The following is an 18,814-nucleotide window of genomic DNA, read 5'->3' as shown; positions in this document are numbered from 1 at the left end:
AGTAGCAATGAGCACACCTAGCACCCTGACCTTGGTATCCCCATTAGAAAAAATTAGGGGTCCTTGAAAAATAGCTGATTTCAGGTCTGGTGGTAGGAAAAAATACAAGTCAAGTCTAAGGCTTCTTTTTATGCTGCAATGCAAGCAAGTATTCAAAGATTAATGGGGCCATGTCAAAAAGACATGATTTGGTCATATTTTTGATAATTTGAACATCAAAAAGAACAATAACTATAATAATCACACACTGGATAAATAAAAAACAAAGTAAAACATACAAGAATGTTCATAGCAGTACTGTTTCTAATAGCCAATAAGAAACTACCCAAAGACAATAGGATTAAAAAATGGTGGTATATTCACACAATGGAATATCACATAACAATGAAAATGAAGCAACTATACGTAACAATGTGGATAAATTTCATAAAATTAAGCAAAAGAAGCAAAATTGAGTATGCATACCGTGATTCATTTATATAAATATAAGAAGCAGGTAAAACTAATATATACTAATGATTACTCTTGGGGTTGGGGGTGGGACTACTGGCTAGGAGAAAACACGACAGGCTTTCAGGATGCTAGTAATATTTTGTTTCTTGTTCTGGATGCTGATTACATGGTGGTGCTCATTTGGGACAATTCATCACGCTGTACACTTTTGATACATGTACTTTTCTGTGTGTATATTATACACACACAAAAAAAAGCAGAAAAAACAGTCTATAGTAATACTAAAAAAAAAGGAGGAAAATAAAAAGGAAAGCTTTTACATAGTAGTAGCTAATAAATGCAGAACAGAATTAGTAAATCACCATTTTTCACTTTCACTTTATATTATACAATATAATGACTGGTCCAGGCGAGAATTACTAATAGATAATAAATTATCAAAAGGAATATGTGAACCCAGCCAGAGTGGCTCAGCGGCTGAGCACTGACCTATGGTCCAGGAGATAGAAGTTCGATTCCCAGTCAGGGCACATGCCCGGGTTGTGGACTCGATCCCCAGCAGGGGGCATGCAGGAGGCATGCAGGAGGCATGCAGGAGGCAGTCGATCAATGACTCCTCTAATCAGTGATGTTTCTCTCTCTCTCTCTCCCTCCCTTCCTCTCTCCGAAATCAATAAAAACATAAAATAAAAAAAGAAATATGTGAAAAGAAGTTAGGGAATAGGATTTTTGAAGTGTCAAAGCAGCACCCCAGAAATTATTTACAAAATACAAAGGGGAAAAAATACCTTTAAAATGGAATTTCTACCTTAACCAAATGATCAAACTCAGCATCACTAACAGTGGGACAACCTGACATTATGTGCTCTCTGATGTGATGCAACTGCAAGGACAAACTATGAGGTATTCTTGCTAGAAAAATTTTAACCTGAATCTAACCTAGCCTTTGGCTAACTCTACTTTACAGGAAATAATTGGGATTAAGGAATAAATAAACAATATATATCAAACAAATCTAGAATGACAGACATTCCACACAACTTCGAAGAGTCAGTACTTTTTTTAAGTGAGGAAACTATACAAAGTTATATGTTAACTATATCTCAATAAACTTGGGTTGGGAGTGAGGAATCTATTCTAGACTAAAAAAACAATCACCAAATGCCACACATAAACTTGTTCCTTGTTTAGCAGAAAAAAGGCAGGTATAAAACATATTCTGAGACAACTCAGGGAATAATGGACCAAATACTAAATTCTACAGTAGAATCAGTTAATTTTGGGGGGGATGATAATGGTATTACAGTTATGCAGAAAAATGTTCTTATTCTTAGGAGATGCATGATGATATATAAGGAGGGAGTGTCATGATGGCCCACAAGTTACTTTGAAGGGAGAGTACACCTGCTAGTTAATAAAATAGGTTATGAAATTATAATAATTCAAAGAGCATAGTACCAATATATTCATAAATAGACAGGCTAATTAATGAAACAATACTATGTCCAGAAACCTACTATAATGTGCTTCAAATCAAAAGGGGAAAAAAGATGGATTGTTCAATAAAGGACACTAGGTCAAATGACTAGCCATTTAAGAAAAAAAAGTTTATTTCCCTATTTCATTTCTTACACTAAAATAAATCCAAATGAATTAGGATTATAAGTAAATTTAAGTAAGAAGTAGACAAAACTAATGTACACTAGGATTACTCTTTGGGGCAGGAGTTGGTGGTAGTGACTAGGAGAAGACATGAAGAAGATAAACTACTGGCACCACAGTGCAAATCAAGGCAGTGACATGGGCGCTATACTGTATTATGCCACACACTCAACAGTCAAAACAAAAATATAGTTTCACTTTAAAATGTGAAAAAATTAGCCCGGCCGGGCGTGGCTCAGCGGTTGAGCGTCGACCTGGGATCCAGGAGATCAGGGTTCGGTTCCCAAGCAGGGCACATGCCCATGTTGCGGGCTCAATCAATGACTCTATCATCATTGATGTTTCTATCTCTCTCTCTCCCTCTCCTTTCCTCTCTCTGAAATCAATAAAGGTATATTTAAAAAAATAAAAATAAAAAAAATAAAATGTGAAAAAATTATTCTTGCTAAATCTTGATAATTGAAAACACGTCTTTTTAATATCTTGTGTGACGAAATGGAAAATGCACATAAAGCACTTCTGCTGCAAACAGAAGTACAATGCTTGTCCCCAGGAAACACTGCAAGCTGAACTAGTCTCTTTTTTCATGGAACACCATTTACATAAAATAATGACTGACAAGTATGGTTTTCCAGACTTGGATATTTGGCAGACATTTTCTTAAAAATGAACAAAGTGGCCTTGGCTGGTGTGGCTCAGTTGGCTGAATGCTGTCCCATGCACCAAGAGGTGGCCAATTCAATTCCCAGTCAGAGCATATGCCCAGGTTGCAGGCTCAATCATCAGTAGGGAGCATGCAGGAGGCAGCCGGTCGATGTTTCTCTCTCTCTCAAATCAATAAAAATGTATTTTTAAAAAATAAACAAAGTGAGCCTGTCACTACCAATCAACAATATTTGCTGCCTCTGATAAAATTTGAGTTTTCAACAACAAAACAGGAATTTTGGAACACTCCATTCTGCCACCATGAGCTTGACAGCTTTGTTATACAATAAAATAATAATAATATTTGAGTATATAACAAAGTATATCAATATTTGGAAGCTCTGAATACTCAGTGAACCAATATTTTCCAAACAAGCAATATATGATCATACAAAATCTTGCATGGGTAAAAGATACATGCAAAATGAAAGACAGACCAAGATTTTATCCTAACAGAATGGAAAAAGTTATTTATATGGTGTCAGATGTCACTTTACAACTAACCTATAAGAAACTATACCATTTGTCAAGTTAAGTGTAGTATCATAGAATAATATCCACAATTACCTGAAAAAGCCATTAAGTATGCCTATTTTTTCCAACTACACATCTGTGTAAGGCTGGATTTTCTTCATATATGTCTACTAAAACAACATATTGAAAAATAGGCTAGGCATAGATGTACCTTTAAGAATTAAGTTTTGTCTTTTAAAACAGACATTGAAAAGATTTTTTAAAATGTAAAACAGTTCGCCCTAGCCAGTTTGGCTCAGTGGTTAGGGCATTGGCCCACAGACTGAAGGGTCTTGGGTTCAATTCCAGTCAAGGGCACGTACCTTGGTTGCAGGCTTGATCTCCCCTGCTCCCCAGGTCGGGGCACCTGCGGGAAGCAACCAATCGATGTTTCTCTCTCTCCTCCCCCTTCCCTTCCTCCCTCCCTTCCTTGCACGCTCTCTGAAAAGCAATGGAAAAAATATACTCTGGTGAGGATTAACAAAAAAACTAGGATACTACCTTTCATCTACCAGGTGAGCAAGGATAAAAACATTTGGTAATAAATGTGTGAGGAATCAGGTACACATGAGCATTGTTGTTTGGAGTGTAACGTTAAAGGGCAACGTATAATTTCTATCAAAGTTTAAATGTATATACCCTTGGACTCAAGAATTTAACCTACATACTTATTCATATATGTATAACTACTATAGAACTATTTACAATTGACTAAATTATGAAAAGTCAAGCAGAAACTCAAAAAAGAATGACCTATATTGCCCAGCCAGTATGGCTCAGTGGTTGAGCGTCGACCCATGAACCAAGAGATCATGGTTTGATTCCTGGTAAGGGCATATGCCCAGGTTTCGGCCTCAATCCCCAGTAGGAGGTGTGCAGGAGGCAGTCAATCAATCACTCCACTCATCATTGATGTTTCTTTCTATCTCTCTCCCTCTCCCTTTCTCTGAAATCAATAAAAACATATTTTTTTAAAAAAAGGAGCTATATGTACTGACATATAAATACCACTATGATATATAACTACATAAACAAGCAAGCTGCAAAAGTGTGTATATCATGCTATCATTTGTGTATAAAAAAAGAAGATACACACCCATACACTTTTCTATTTAAGGAAATACAAGAAACCAGTAATAGTTCTTTAGAAGAGGACGCAATACCATTTTATATACTGCCTTTTCAATAAAAAAAATAAAATAAGAGTGCTGCTTCATAAAGAATGAAATGTGGGCCCTGGCCGGGTAGCTCACTTGGTCGGACGATTGTCCCAATATGCCAAGGTTCAGGGTTCAATCTCTAGTCAGGGAACATGCAAGAAGCAACTAATAAATGCATAAATAAGTGGAACAACAAATCAATGTTTCTCTCTCTCTCTAAAATCAATAAATAAAATTAAAATTAAAAAAAGAATGGTATGTGTGGTCTGAATATGTCATTAGGCTCTCAACTCAAGTCAAGAATAAATATTCTCGCCCAGCCGGGCGTGGCTCAGGGGTTGAGCATCGACCTAGGATCCAGGCGATCGGGGTTCGATTCCCAGTCAGGCACATAAATTGTTCATTAAAGCCCGGTTGTGGGCTTGATCAGTGACTCATCATTGATGTTTCTATCTCTCTCTCTCACTCTCCTTTCCTCTCTCTGAAATCAATAAAGATATATTTAAAAAAAAAAAAAGAATAAATATTCTAAAATAATTTAGAAAAGCCATGGCTTAGAATTATCAGCATTTCTTCAATGCCCTTTCTGCTTTATAAGTTGAGCGATTTATATGCTATAATTTAATAAAAAGAACAAAAAATAGTTTACTATTTATATTTAATGAAAAAAAGGATAAATGCCAAGTCTAAAACTTAGTCTTGAAGGTTAAAAAAAAAATCCCAAAAGCAGTACATTATCTTATCACCATTTTAATTTTTATCTCCCTCTGTGTAATTCTCACTTAATTTTATATCCATTTTTTTTCAGTGATATTTTAGGAGAACTAAATTTCATATCATCTCTTAACTATTCCTAATACCTGTGGGTAATAGACTGATACATGCATAATTTAAAATTTTGAAGTTAGCAATCCATTTTATCGCTGTTTCTGTTTAAATGTTTAAACTAAGCATACCATAATTTTATTACTAAGACATCCCCTTGCTAAATCCTCTAGTAGTAGTGAACCTAAAATATTAAGCAAATTGTTCATTAAAGCATAAATGACATGTTTACCTGCTGATGCTAAGATGGTACAGTGCAAAGCATGTTTTAAGGCCTCTAGTCTTTCACTTTCGTGCACTATTGTCTTGTAAGAGAGCTCATTGTACCTTTGTGCAGCTTCAATGAATTTTCTTCTATAATCAAGAACACGTGCATAGCATACCTATAGGACGGAAAAGGTTTCAATTAGGGGGAAAATTAAAAAGAAGAAAAAAAAGCAAGAATTTCTAATATATGATAGCATTTATGATATTCTGGAGCACCTTAGTATAATAGGATTCTCCAATAGAAAACTAATTCCAAATCAGCTGATCTGTTTACCTTATAATGTATTTGTAACTGTTCATTGGTTGATTCATTCTGAAGTAATGAAGCTCGATTTATGTAAGCCTCTGCCTGCACTGGATCATCATCCTCTAGATATAGCCTAGCAATCTTCAGGTATGTCTCCAGTTTATAATCCACATTGTACTGTCTAGGATATAACAGAAAAAAACAGAATGACTATTTCATCAAAAAAATTATTAGGGGTGGTAGAAAATTAGTTATTTTTTTCCTTATACATATTGTGTTAATATGACAGAATCAAACTTCTTACTGCATTATATTATCGAAAAGCTAAGAAATATTCCCAAAATAAATTTTTATTACTTTTTTTTTTAATCCTCCCCGAGGATATTTTTTCCATTGCTTTTCAGAGAGAGTGGAATGTCGGGAGGGAGGGATGGGGAGAGAGAGAGGGAAGGAAGGAGGGAGGGAGGTGAGAGAGACACATCCATTGGTTGACTGCAACCCAGGCAATCGAACCCAGGACCCTTCAGTCCATGGGCTGATGCTCTAACCACTGAGCCAAGTCAGCTAGGGCTATTACTTTTATCATCATTGTTCATATTACATTTTAGCTCCTTCTAATTCTCAGATAATCTAACAAGTCAAAGATCTTAAAAGAAAAATTGCCCAGTTCAGGGATTTATCATATACTACCGGTGGGACTATAAATAAGTACAAACATCCTGGGAGGAAAAATTGGCAATATGTTCTCCAACCATCCTTTAAATTGCAAATACTCTACTCACAATAAAAAGTAGGTTTACAGTTGTGTACATGAAACACAGTTTATTCTTGTATTATGATTCATTAATTATTGTATTATATTTCCATAAGAACAACTGTAAAGCTACTTTTGCCACACCATGTATTTTACCTCTAGAAAATAAATCCCAAGAAAATAACCATGGATGTGCATATATATGTATGTACAAAGATACTCATTTGTAAAATCATCCATAAATATCTGTAATAGGAAAAAATGGAAATCAGCAATTATATTTATGGTAATCAACTGAGTTGTGGTACACAAAGATGGTAGAATACTACACAGTTATAATAATAATTACTATGTGATTACAGTCATCATGTATTTTAGCTAAGTGAAAAAACTGGATAAAACAGTATATAAAACACCATTAAAATGTATTTCTACACACATACATCAAGATAATAATAGCAATTATCTCTGGGTGGTGAGATTAAAAGTTTTCATTTCTTCATTCCAGTGGTCACATTTTATGCAAAAAATGCATAATTGAAGACCCTATATAATCCAAAAACCACATAATTCAAGATTAATCCTCACAGAAAAATTAATCCTATTTACCAACAGAAGTGGTGCCACCATATGGCAAGAACAGAGTTTATAACTCATTAGTCCCAGATTGGAAATTAATTCTTAATAAAATTTTTATACTAATCCTAATTTTTTCCATAAGTCACTTATTAGTAGTATTTTGTACAGTATTAGTTTCATTCACAACTCAAGTTTACATAAACTGCTATAAATAGCACCATACTTTTTAATTTTTCAATTTTATGCCAATGTATCTATAAAAACCTATTACTTTCAACCGATCAGGCGTGGCTCAGCAGTTGAGAGTCAACCTAAGATCCAGGCAATGGGGTTCGATTCCCGGTCAGGGCACATGCCCGGGTTGCGGGCTCAATCAATGACTCTCTCATCATTGATGTTTCTATCTCTCTCTCTCCCTCTCCTTTCCTCTCTCTGAAATCAATAAAGATATATTTAAAAAAATAAAAATCTATTACTTTCATAATCAGAATGAATCATTTTTTAAAGGAAAAATTCTTAATCACTTATTCAAATTCAACTTTTAATCACTTTTACTTTATTTTAATTTATTTAGAAAACAACTAAGTTTCATTTCTTCAGTATCCTCACAATGTTACAGTACTATCAAAATGATAATTACCACCACTGCAAAGAACAATATCTAATTTTATATTTATTTCAACTAACAGTGAAAATAAATCAACTGCTCTGTGATAAGGAGAAAATGCTCCAGACAGAATAAGACCAAAGCAATTAAGAAAGCCAGGCCCTATCAAATTATCAAAGGAAAAAGGAATTAACAAGAGGGCTTAGAAAGCAAAATTCAACATCTACATATGAAAGCTTTTTCATACTGGCTGCTTTTTCAAAGAGCATCACTGCATTTCATATATGCACAAAAGGCAAGATGCCTGAAATAGTATCTGCCTTACCATCAAAAATACTAATGGAGACAAAAAATAGGAATCCCTCATTCACCTAGTAAAAGAGTAGAAGCAGCTGAAAATATTTTTAATTCATCCACAGTTGGTATTTTTATACTTGACAACTGAAAAGGGAAAAGTGTTTAATAATTACAACCAAGAGTCTCACACCTTTCATCCTTCTTGTACAATATATTTTGGACGAATATTTCAGAAAGAACTATAAATGGTTTGTGTGTTTTTTTGGTTTTTAGCTGTAAACTGGGTGAATGTTTTTTTAAAATACACATCAAAAGGCAAGATTGGCTGAATAAGAGTTACAAACTGTTGTCTTAATTTTTTCTAATTGTTTTTCTATCTCTAGTATCTTTCTCTCTTATCCCAAACCCAACAAACCATTGAACCCACTGTGATCTCCAAACCCCTGATTCTATTACATTGTTACTGTCTTCTTCCTCCTCACCTAGCTTGACTCTTTTGGTCAATCATAATTGAATTGCATATGCACTCATCTCCCTTGTCTTTCTCATGCTGTAATACTTATTGGACAAAATCATAACTCTAGTTAAACCGGACAGTTCGCCCACTCCTCTCCTGCAACCATGAAACTGAACTCTGATGGAGAAAAATTTTCAGCCAATTTGACTAATCTCATTTTAATCACTACAACCTTCAAATTAGCCCTTAATGCTGCCAAGTATACTATACATTCTTAATCCATTTCACTGTCCACTCTCCCAGATAATTTTTTCTCATATTCTTGTCTCTACTCAACCTCACAACTCCTACCCCGAACCACATTTCTAGCTGATGACTCTGATTCCAACTTCACTAAGAATACTGAAGCAATCAAAGAGTAGCTGCACAAACTCCACCACCACATATTAATATCTGCACCCACATACTCTGTTCCTGGCTATTACTATAGATTACTGAGGGCTATTCTGCCCACCAAGGAATCGGTGGCAATGCCTACAGACATTTTTAAAAATTTATCTTTATTGTTGAAAGTATTACAGATGTCCCATTTTCTCCCCCACTGACCCCCCCCCCCCGACCTACTGCACTATACATAACCCATGGATACAGACATTTTTAATTGTCAAAACTGAGAGTAGTGGTGCTTTGGCATCTAGTGAGTAGAGGCCTGTCATGCTGCTAAACATTTTGTAATACACAGGACAGCCTCCACAACAAAGAATAATCCAATCTAAAATGCCAACAGTGCCCAGCCGGGCATGGCTCAGCAGTTGAGCATCGACCTAGGATCCAGGTTCAATTCCTGGTCAGGGCACATGCCTGGGTTGCAGGCGTGCAGGAGGCAGCCAATCGATGACTCTCATCATTGATGTTTCTATCTCTCTCCCTCCCTCTTCCTCCCTTCTTCTCTCTCAAATCAATAAAGATATAAATAAAAAAATAAGTAAAAAAATAAGTAAATACAATGTCAACAGTGCCAAGGTTGAGAAACAGTGCCAAGGTGAACTATCTATGCTCCTATCTAAAGCCTATCCCTCTACTAGATTCCTTCCCCTCTTGTCTGCTCCTGCAATAATCTCCTCCACTACTCTCCTATATCAAATTTTTGCTTTCCATTGGATCATAAAAATAAAAATAATCTCTTAACCTAACCTCTGCTATCATCTTCTACCCTATTTTTTTTAAAGGTTAATCTTTTTTTAAAAAATATTTTTTTATTGATTTCAGAAAGAAGGGAGATGGAATGATAGAAACGTCAATGATGAGAATCATCGATTGGCTGCCTCCTGCGTGCCCCCTACTGGGGATCGACCAAGAATTGAACTGTGACCTCCTGGTTCATGCGTCCATGCTCAACCACTGAGCAACACTGGCTGGGCTTCTACCCTCTCTGCTTCCCTTGTGAACATTTCCCCAACAGAGTTGCCCATGACAACTGCTCACCATCTCCAATTTCTCTCTTCCCAATCTCTATTTTTTTTAAATACATGCTGCTGAAGCAAGCACCCATTATCTTTTAAACAACTTCAGTCAGGCTTTCACTCTCACCAATTCACTGAAACAGCTTCTGTCAAGATCACCAATGACTTCCACATTACTAACTCCTATGGTTAACCCTCACTCATCTTACTTGATCACTTGCTCCTTCTCAATACATTTTTCTCATTTGGCTTCTAGGACACCACACTCCACATTCTTCTGGTTGTCTTCTTACCTCAATGGACTATCTTCATTTGCTGTATCTTTCTCCTGCCCCTGACATCTTAATGTTGGAGTGCTCCTGGCCTCAGTACTTGGTCTTCTTGTCTATCTATATGCCCTCCCTTGGAGATCTCATCCAATCTAATGGTTTTAAATTCCATCTATATATCAATGACTCCCAAATATGTATCTCCAGTCCAGAACTCCCTCCTAAACTCCAGACTAATATATCCAACTCCATACTAGATATTTCCACTTGGTTATCACATGTGCAAAACAGAACTTTTGGTCTTCCCTCAAAACCTATTCTTTACCACTTAGTAGATGGCAACTCCATTTTTCCAGTTGTTCAGACCAAAAATCAGGACTTATCTGGGTTCTTTTCTTACACTCCATGTCTAGCCATCAGAAATCCTTAGCTCTACCTTATGAACATACCCAGAATCCAACATTTTTCGCAATCTCCATTTCATCTGCAATAGTGCATACGGCCTCCTAACTAATGGCCCTACTTCTATCATTGCAAGCCTCCAGTTTATTCTCAACTCAGTAGTCAGAATGAGCCTTAAAAAAATATGTCAGATTATGCCAGTCTTCTGTAAAATATGTTCCAGTGCCCCGCCCCTTTATTTCACTTAAAGAAAATCCAAAGATCTTACAATGGCTTATAAGAACCCAGATAATCTGGAAGCTAATACTCTCTGACCTCATCCTCTTTGCTCATTCCATTCTACCCACAGTGTCTCCTTGCTCTTCCTTTTTTTTTAACCCTCACCCAAGGATATTTTTCCCACTGTTTTTCAGAGAGAGTGGAAAGGAGAGGGAGAGAGAAATATCGACTGGTTGCCTCCCGCATGTGCCCCGACTGGGGCCGGGGACTGAGCCTGCAACCAAGGTACGTGCCCTTGGCCGGACTTGAACCCAGGACCCTTCAGTCCGAGGGCCGACGCTCTAACCACTGAGCAAAACCGGCCAGGGCTTGCTCTTCTTAAACACTCCAAGCATGCTCCCATTTTAGGGCCTCTGTACTAACCATTCTCTCTAAAAGGATCTACTAATACTCTTCCCTCAGAGAGCTCATAGCCACTCCCTTTCCTCCTTCAGAAGTCTGAGAAGGTGATGTCAGGATTACCCTACCACTCCAATCACCCTACTTAATGATACCACCTGTCCCCCACTTTGCCCTTTACTTTTCTCCATAGCCCTTATCACTTCTAACATACTACCAAATTTATTTATTTATTAAATTGTTTATCATCTGTTTCCAACACTACAATGTAAGAAAAAATGTAAGTGAATAATTATATATATCCTTTATATGTGTTATGTGTGTGTGTATATATATATACACATATATGGATATATATATCCATCCAATATCCACTATTTACTATACTTTTGTCCTGTTTCCAAAGGAATTCCCACCAACACTTGGGCTGCATTTCTCCAATCTTCTTCTTTCTCATATATGGATGCAAGATGCTGTCTTATGGAAGCAACCTGAAATAATAAGTATACATGTTATATCAACTGACATTAGTTAACTAATTAAAATAAATAAGTTTATTGCAACAATGCTATCATTCAACACAGCAAGTTCGCAAGTAGTAAAAGTTTATCTAGATCGTTCAAACTTTTCTATGTATTTTGTATTAATAAAATATCAAAAGAGTAAACTGAAATAACACATTATTACAATGTGGATTATGGCAATAATTTAGTTTAAATATTAAGTTTTGTTTTTATGTTATTGCATAGATAATGCTGGAGTTTTCTACATTTTCAGTATAATTAACAATTTAACTGATTTTTAAAACTGTCTAAAGAGTAATACTTGGTGCATTAAAACCAAATTGTAATAAATGAGCAAATGTCAGCTGGATTTACAACATCCTAATATTTATTTTATTATATATTGTAAAATGCTGTTTAGCACAATTTTGACAAAATGAAATTGAATGATTATATCCTTTAAAAATTTAATAACATCTCTCAAAATAACTGCTGCTATCTCAAGTTCAAATACCACTGCTCTAGATTTTTACCTGCTCCTCAAATGAAATGACTCTAGGCTGGATCTTTTCCAAGGTGAAATGATAGATTTCTTTGGCTGTGCTATCAGGCAAGTTAGGGAGATGTGTGCAGAAATCAGTCAGCAACTGCCGAGAGATCACGAGGCTGACGTTCTCATTTACCACTTGTCAAAAAAAATAAGAGATAAGAAAAGATGAGTAATTTATAAATATTTTATTAAGCAATCAATCTTTACCTAAAATTAACACTAAAAGCAATATATATTAGTGCAACCTGCAATGCATTATTCCTGGATTTTCACACCCCTATCATCTTACATTACAGAATAAATTTTCCTTATACTGAATTATTTTATTACATAATGACTGCAACAAAATAATAAAACTACCATAACTTCTCTAAGAAATACAAATGGTTGGAAAAAAGTTTTAACAGTTGAGAATTTTATAATATTTATTTCTCTTCTTTATTTTTATACAAGGTAAAGGCACAGAAACACCCATATTTTCATTTGTTCTTATATCCCACCTAGCCACAAAAAGGAGTTAAAGAAGAAAACAGAGAAATAATTTGCATGAAAGTTAAATAAGGCAAGTAGTGACAGTTACTACCACTTACGCTCTCCAATAAAAGCAACAAATAAGAACTTAGGTGAGCACTAAATGTACTGACATCCTTTGACATTATTGATAAATATTTATGAGGTTATTACTGTATGTGATTAAGGATGAAAATTCTGGAGCACACTGCTTCCACCACTCCCGATTGTATAACCTCAGACAAGAAGCTTCTCTGTGCTTCTGTTTCCTCATCTGTAAAATGTGGACAAGATTGTTGTGAAGTTTAAATACACTACACATAAAGCACTTTGAACAATACCTGGCACAAAGCACTCAACAACTGTTAGTTATTATTTATACTATTATTACATTTTTTAAAATGCATTATGCTCGTAAACCACTGCTTAAACTGTCTTAATCCAGCAGTTACTGTGAAAATAAATGATAGTTCAAAAACTGTTCAGTTAATATAAATGATTTTAAAAGAAGACTGCTTTTGTTGGTGGTTCTTTAGATTCCAAGTTTACATAAAGGCCAAAGTTTACAAAAAGCACTATTCAGCCCAGCCAGCATGGCTCAATAGGTTGGAGTGTTGTCCTGTGCACAGGAGGGCTGCTAGTTCATTCACGATCAGAGCACATACCTGGGTTTCAGGTTTGATACACAGACAGGGCACGTACTGAAGGTGACCGATTGATATCTATCTATCTATCTCTCTCTCTATCTCTCTCTCTCTCCCCCCCCCTCCCCTTTCCCTCCCTTCCTCTCTCTAAGTATGTCCTTGGGTGAGGATTAAAAAAATTTTTTTAAAGCACTATTCTTTTGCTACTACAGTGGAATGTTCTCAATAAAGCCAGTCTTAACAGTTTTTCTGAAACCACTGCCAGTTCATCTCACATTGCAGACCCCAATTTTTTGAGGTGATAACTTACAGGCCTTGTAATTAATCAGTTCATAATATATTATTTGGAATTCATTATTAAATACTGGTTGTGACTAAGAAAACAGTTTCATTACAAGTACCATTAGACACATAACTGCTAAAAAAAATTACTACACAAACTAGCACTTCTCGGGAAATACAAGTAAATGAGGATTATAAATCAGAAAAGTTAGTTTCCAGTCAGGGCTAACTGAATGTCCTTGGGGGAAAAAGGCACTTAATCTTGACTTTTACAATATATCATACAAGAATATATCTATATTCTGTAGTCACGGAGTTATTAAAAGGAACCTGTGTGGTGGATAATATGTGTGAAAGTACACTGAAAACTGTAAAGTGCTATTAAGTATCATTGATATTGTTAATTCAGTACTAATTCCAGCCTGAATTTTGAATAATTTTCAAGATAACATTTCAAAGTCAGGGAGTGGGAGAGAGTGTCTTGAAGAATGAAAATTTCTAGTTCCTATTCAAAAGGAATGATCCTAACATTAATAACAGCTCAGTCCTACATAGCACTTATTATATGCCAGGTACTATTCTAAGCACTTTATTATGTATAACTCATTTAATCTCCCAACAATTCTATAGGATACGTATCATATCCTCACTTTATAGACAAGGAAAAGGAGGCACAAAGAGGTTAAATAGCACACCCAAGATGACACAGCTAATAAAACAGCAGACTGGGATTTGAATCTAGACTACTTTCTTTGTCATTATGCTATACTGTCTCTCACCAGTTACTATTATCAACAACTATTCAAAATCTTAATTGGTAATATAACTCTGAAGACAATTCGTTTAAAAAATAATCAAGTTGTACATAGTTTAAATTCTAAAACAGATCCATCAATTGCATTGGGGGGGCAAAAGGTTTACAGTTGTTCATATGGAAAATAATACAATCATTAATAAATAATAATACAAGAATAAACTGTGTTTTGCATACTCACAACTGCAAACCTACTTTTGCCCCACCCTGTATATTTAATTTAATCTCATAAAAATTACATTGATAATTTGATATAACACAAGGCTGAAGCAAGCTTTAAAGTCATGCTCAGTAATACAAAGCAAACATGGGATTTTCATTCCACTTACTTGCTTCCACAAAAGCTTTCAAAGCTTCTAGTTGTTCTGCCCCAGATAACTGAATGGCTTTTTCCAGGATCTGACGATACCTAAAACAATACCAAATAAAAATAATGTTCAGAGGGCTCTATATATTCTAATGTTCACATTGGCATTTATTCATTTCTACTTACTCTGGTGTCTTTCACAATGCTCTTGTTTCTTGTTTTCTTTATAGTACACCACAGAATTTCTTTTTTTTAAGTTTCTAGTCCAAGAAAGTATAAATCTATAATTATAAGTTACTGCATCTAAGGTGCCACTTTTGCTTGAAAGTTTGTTTTGAATTTCAACTAAAAAGTCACTACAGCGCCACTTTAGTTTGCTTTACCGTTTACCACTCCTTTTAAAAACTTTTCAAGTCCATCATAAGAAAAAGTGAATCTAGAAGTTACTAGATCTAAGGTAACTTTTGCTTGAAAGTTGTAGTTTTGAATTTAAACTAAAAAATCAATTTCGTTTCAAATGCATTATATAAGCCATTATTTCCTTCAACTATGTATTACACAGAAACATGAGAATATTATTCAAGGTGACCCAGAACCCTTTCCTCTTGTGGAACTAATGAATCTAGGGTCACTAACAACAGGATAATGTCGACTAGACAATGTAACCAAATATTAAAGATTGAATGTCTTAGTGAGAGGCAGCTGATCAACGTATCTCTCTCACATCAATGTTTTTTTTTCTCTCTCTCTCCCCCTCACTTAAATCAAATTTTTTTAAATTTTAATATTATGGAGGAAAATAAATTTTACTAAGGCACCTTGCCTATCCATTTATCAACAAATATTTACTGAGCATTTATTATGTATATGTATATGTATATGTATATGTATATGTATATGTATATGTATATGTATATGTATATGTATATGTACCAAAGTTCAGTAAGTCAATTCATGATTTCTTGGCCTTAAAAGGAATCTGAAGGTAAATAAAACATATACACACAAAAATGTACCAGTCACTATTTAGGACCAAAATGAGTGAAATAGGCATTTATTAACAGATCTTTCATTTACAGTAATGGTGAATTAGATGATTAGATCAACCCTATCTCAAAATAAATAAAATAACAAGCTGAAAGAAATGCAAAAAATAAAAATTAACAGCATAAAATCCTAACAGATAGAAAAAACAGGTGAGAATAAAAGCATAAAGAGATGAATAGTAGCTTCTGTCTGAAAACATCTGCTGACTGGAAAGTCAGCTGAGAAGTACAGTGGCACTTTTGGTGGGGAAGGGGTGGGTTCTGCTTTGGGACATTCTGCCATCTGCTGGAAAAACTGACCAGCAAGTTACAATTTCTGGCAGAACAGGAATCTCAGTTCCTTGCTGGCCAAAGGAAGGAACACTAGCACTTTAGAAGTAAGGTTACAAGATCTATTCCAAGGATCACCAAGGTAAAGCAAAAAATTCTGAAGCCTAAGGCTAGCACCCTCAGGTGCCTGGCAGAAGGAAATGAAAATCTTCTCTGAAAGGTAACGTCCTAGGCCTCCTATTGTTTTGTTTTTTAAAAAATATATATCTTTATTGATTTCAGAGAGAGGAAGGGAGAGGGAGAGACAGAGACATAGAAACATCAATGATGAGAGAGTTGTCATTGATCGGCTGCCTCCTGCAAGCCCCCGACTGGGGATTGAGCCCGCAACCGGGGCATGTCCCCTGACCGGGAATCGAACTGCAATCTCCTGGATCCTAGGTTGATGCTCAACTGCTGAGCCACATCTGGCCAGGCCTTCCTATTGTTTTTAAAAATACATTTTTAAATAATTTGCCCAACAAATGAAGATTACAAAGCACACGACAGTATGAGCTAGAATCCACAAAAACAGACAACAACAATAGACAGGGACTCTAGATACTAGAGTTATCAGAAAGACTGTAATACAATCATGTTTATGAAGATAAAGACAAGCTTTAAGTTTCAACAAGAAACTAGGAATCATGAAAAGTGTCATTTGAAAAAAGAACCACCAAAATAGAACTACAAAAATGCTGCCCTGGCCAGGTAGGTCTTTTGGTTTGGGCATTGTCCCCATACACCAAAGTTGTGGGTTCCATCCCAGGTCAGGGCACATACAAGAATCAATCAATGCATACAAAAATAAGTGGAAAAACAAATCGATGATATTTCTCTCTCTCCCTCCCTCCCTCTCCCTCTCTATCTAAAATCAATCAATAAAAATATATATATTAAAAATACACACAATAGCCAAACTTAAAAACTAAATGGAGTTCTTAACTGCACACCTGAACAACTGATAAACTAGAAGGCAAGTCAGAAGAACTTATCCAGAATAAAGCACTGAATTGTTAAGTATAGAAGACAGGGTAAGAGACACAGAGGTCACAGTAAGAGGAACTAACAGGGGTTTCAGTGCAGTCCTAGATGAGAAAATAGAATGGAACAGAGGCAACATTTAAGGAGATATAGCTAAAAATTTCTCCAGAACAATTAAAGAATACAATCTATTGATTCACGAAATAAAATTAAGCTCAACCAGGTTAATGTGGTGGAGCATTTATGGAAAGAGGCTACAGTTCTTTCACTGTCTGTATCTATGCCCCTTTGCAATGAGACTGTGGTTCTTCACATCAAGAGGTGGTTTATTTCCCCACCCTTTGATCTGGGCTTGTTTTGACCAACAGAATGCAGGAGAAGCAAAGTGCCTGCTCTAAAACTAAACCTCGAGAGGCTTTATATGTGTTTTTATCTCTTGGAACCCTGCTGTTCCACATGAACAAGGCCAGGCTAACCTATTGAATAATGAAATACGTAGCTCAGTCACTTCCACTTGCCCCAGCCAACATACAGAAGCAGGTCTGCCTACCTGACCTGCAGCTGACTACAAGCACATGTGGGAGCCCATGTGGAACCAAGGCCATGTGGAGCAGAGAAGAACCATCCAGCTGGGCTCAGCCCAAATTGCCAACCAACAGAATTATGAGCTAAATAAATGATTGCTGTTTAAAGTCACCAAGTTTTACAGAGGTTTATTTCACAGCAAAAGCTAACCAGCACAGATAAGTAAAAACAAATCCATATAGACACATAATGAAGTTGCTGGAAATCAAAAGACAAAAATCTTAAAAACAGGTGTTAATATAATTTTTTAGGAGAGAGAAGTAATTTCCTAATGAGGTTGATCTTTAAGCATTCTAAATATTTCATCTTTGTGTTAAGTGGGAAAGAATGGAGGGAAGAAAGGCATTGTAGGCAAAATAAATAAATCAATCACTATCTGAATGTAGTCCAGTTTGGTAAAAATATAGGGCCAAAAGATAGATGTGTTTAGAGGTAAGGGCTATGAGCCAAGCAGGCTGTATTCTGGCTTTGCCACTAGCTACATGACCTTGGAGCAAGGTATTTCACCTCTGTACTTCAGTTTTCTCACATGTAATATAATACTACTTTTTAGGGATTATTGAAAATGTAAGTAAAGTTGCACTTGGCACAGAGTAAACGCTAGATGTTAGGGAACTTCACTCTTGAGATGGGAACCACTAAACTGTTGGGTATGGGAATAAAAAGAACCCAGAATCTGAGTTAGAAGGGGCCTCTCAGGTTATATAGCCATGTGTGTGTGTGTGTGTGTGTGTGTCCTCCATTTTTTGACAGTTCTATTCCATTCTAATCCAAAGTCTACCTCAGTAAGGCAGAGTCTATTTTCTTTTATGCAAAACAGCTTTTCTAATAATCAAAGGCAGCTAAAAGGCCTGCCATTACTTTCCTTTGTCCAGGCTAACAACTGTTTATAAAATGAAAAGTTTAGACTCCAAAGGTCCAATATCTTCCTCTGTACCCTCCATACCCCGGAACTGGGAAGAAAGTAAGAACATAAAAGGTTCTATTTCTATAGGATTAACT

General features: G+C 35.7%; 1 protein-coding gene across 2 annotated transcripts in view; it reads right to left on the bottom strand.

Annotated features, from left to right (window-relative positions):
- Nucleotides 1-18,814, bottom strand: part of COPS4 (COP9 signalosome subunit 4) — a 35,985-nt gene that overhangs the window by 14,076 nt on the left and 3,095 nt on the right. For both annotated transcript variants that reach the window (XM_081140151.1, XM_081140152.1), the window contains exons 2-6: nt 14,911-14,990; nt 12,315-12,466; nt 11,666-11,769; nt 5,860-6,013; nt 5,551-5,701 (exon numbers count right to left, since the gene is read on the bottom strand). In XM_081140151.1, coding sequence (XP_080996277.1) covers nt 5,551-5,701; nt 5,860-6,013; nt 11,666-11,769; nt 12,315-12,466; nt 14,911-14,990 — 641 coding nt within the window. The remainder of the gene's footprint in view (nt 1-5,550; nt 5,702-5,859; nt 6,014-11,665; nt 11,770-12,314; nt 12,467-14,910; nt 14,991-18,814) is intronic.

The sequence above is a fragment of the Miniopterus schreibersii genome, assembly GCF_964146895.1.
Source record: "Miniopterus schreibersii genome assembly, chromosome: 1".
Classification (NCBI taxonomy): domain Eukaryota; kingdom Metazoa; phylum Chordata; class Mammalia; order Chiroptera; family Miniopteridae; genus Miniopterus; species Miniopterus schreibersii.
The sequence above is the reverse complement of the archived record's forward strand: the minus strand, read 5'-3'. Positions and strand labels throughout refer to the sequence as shown.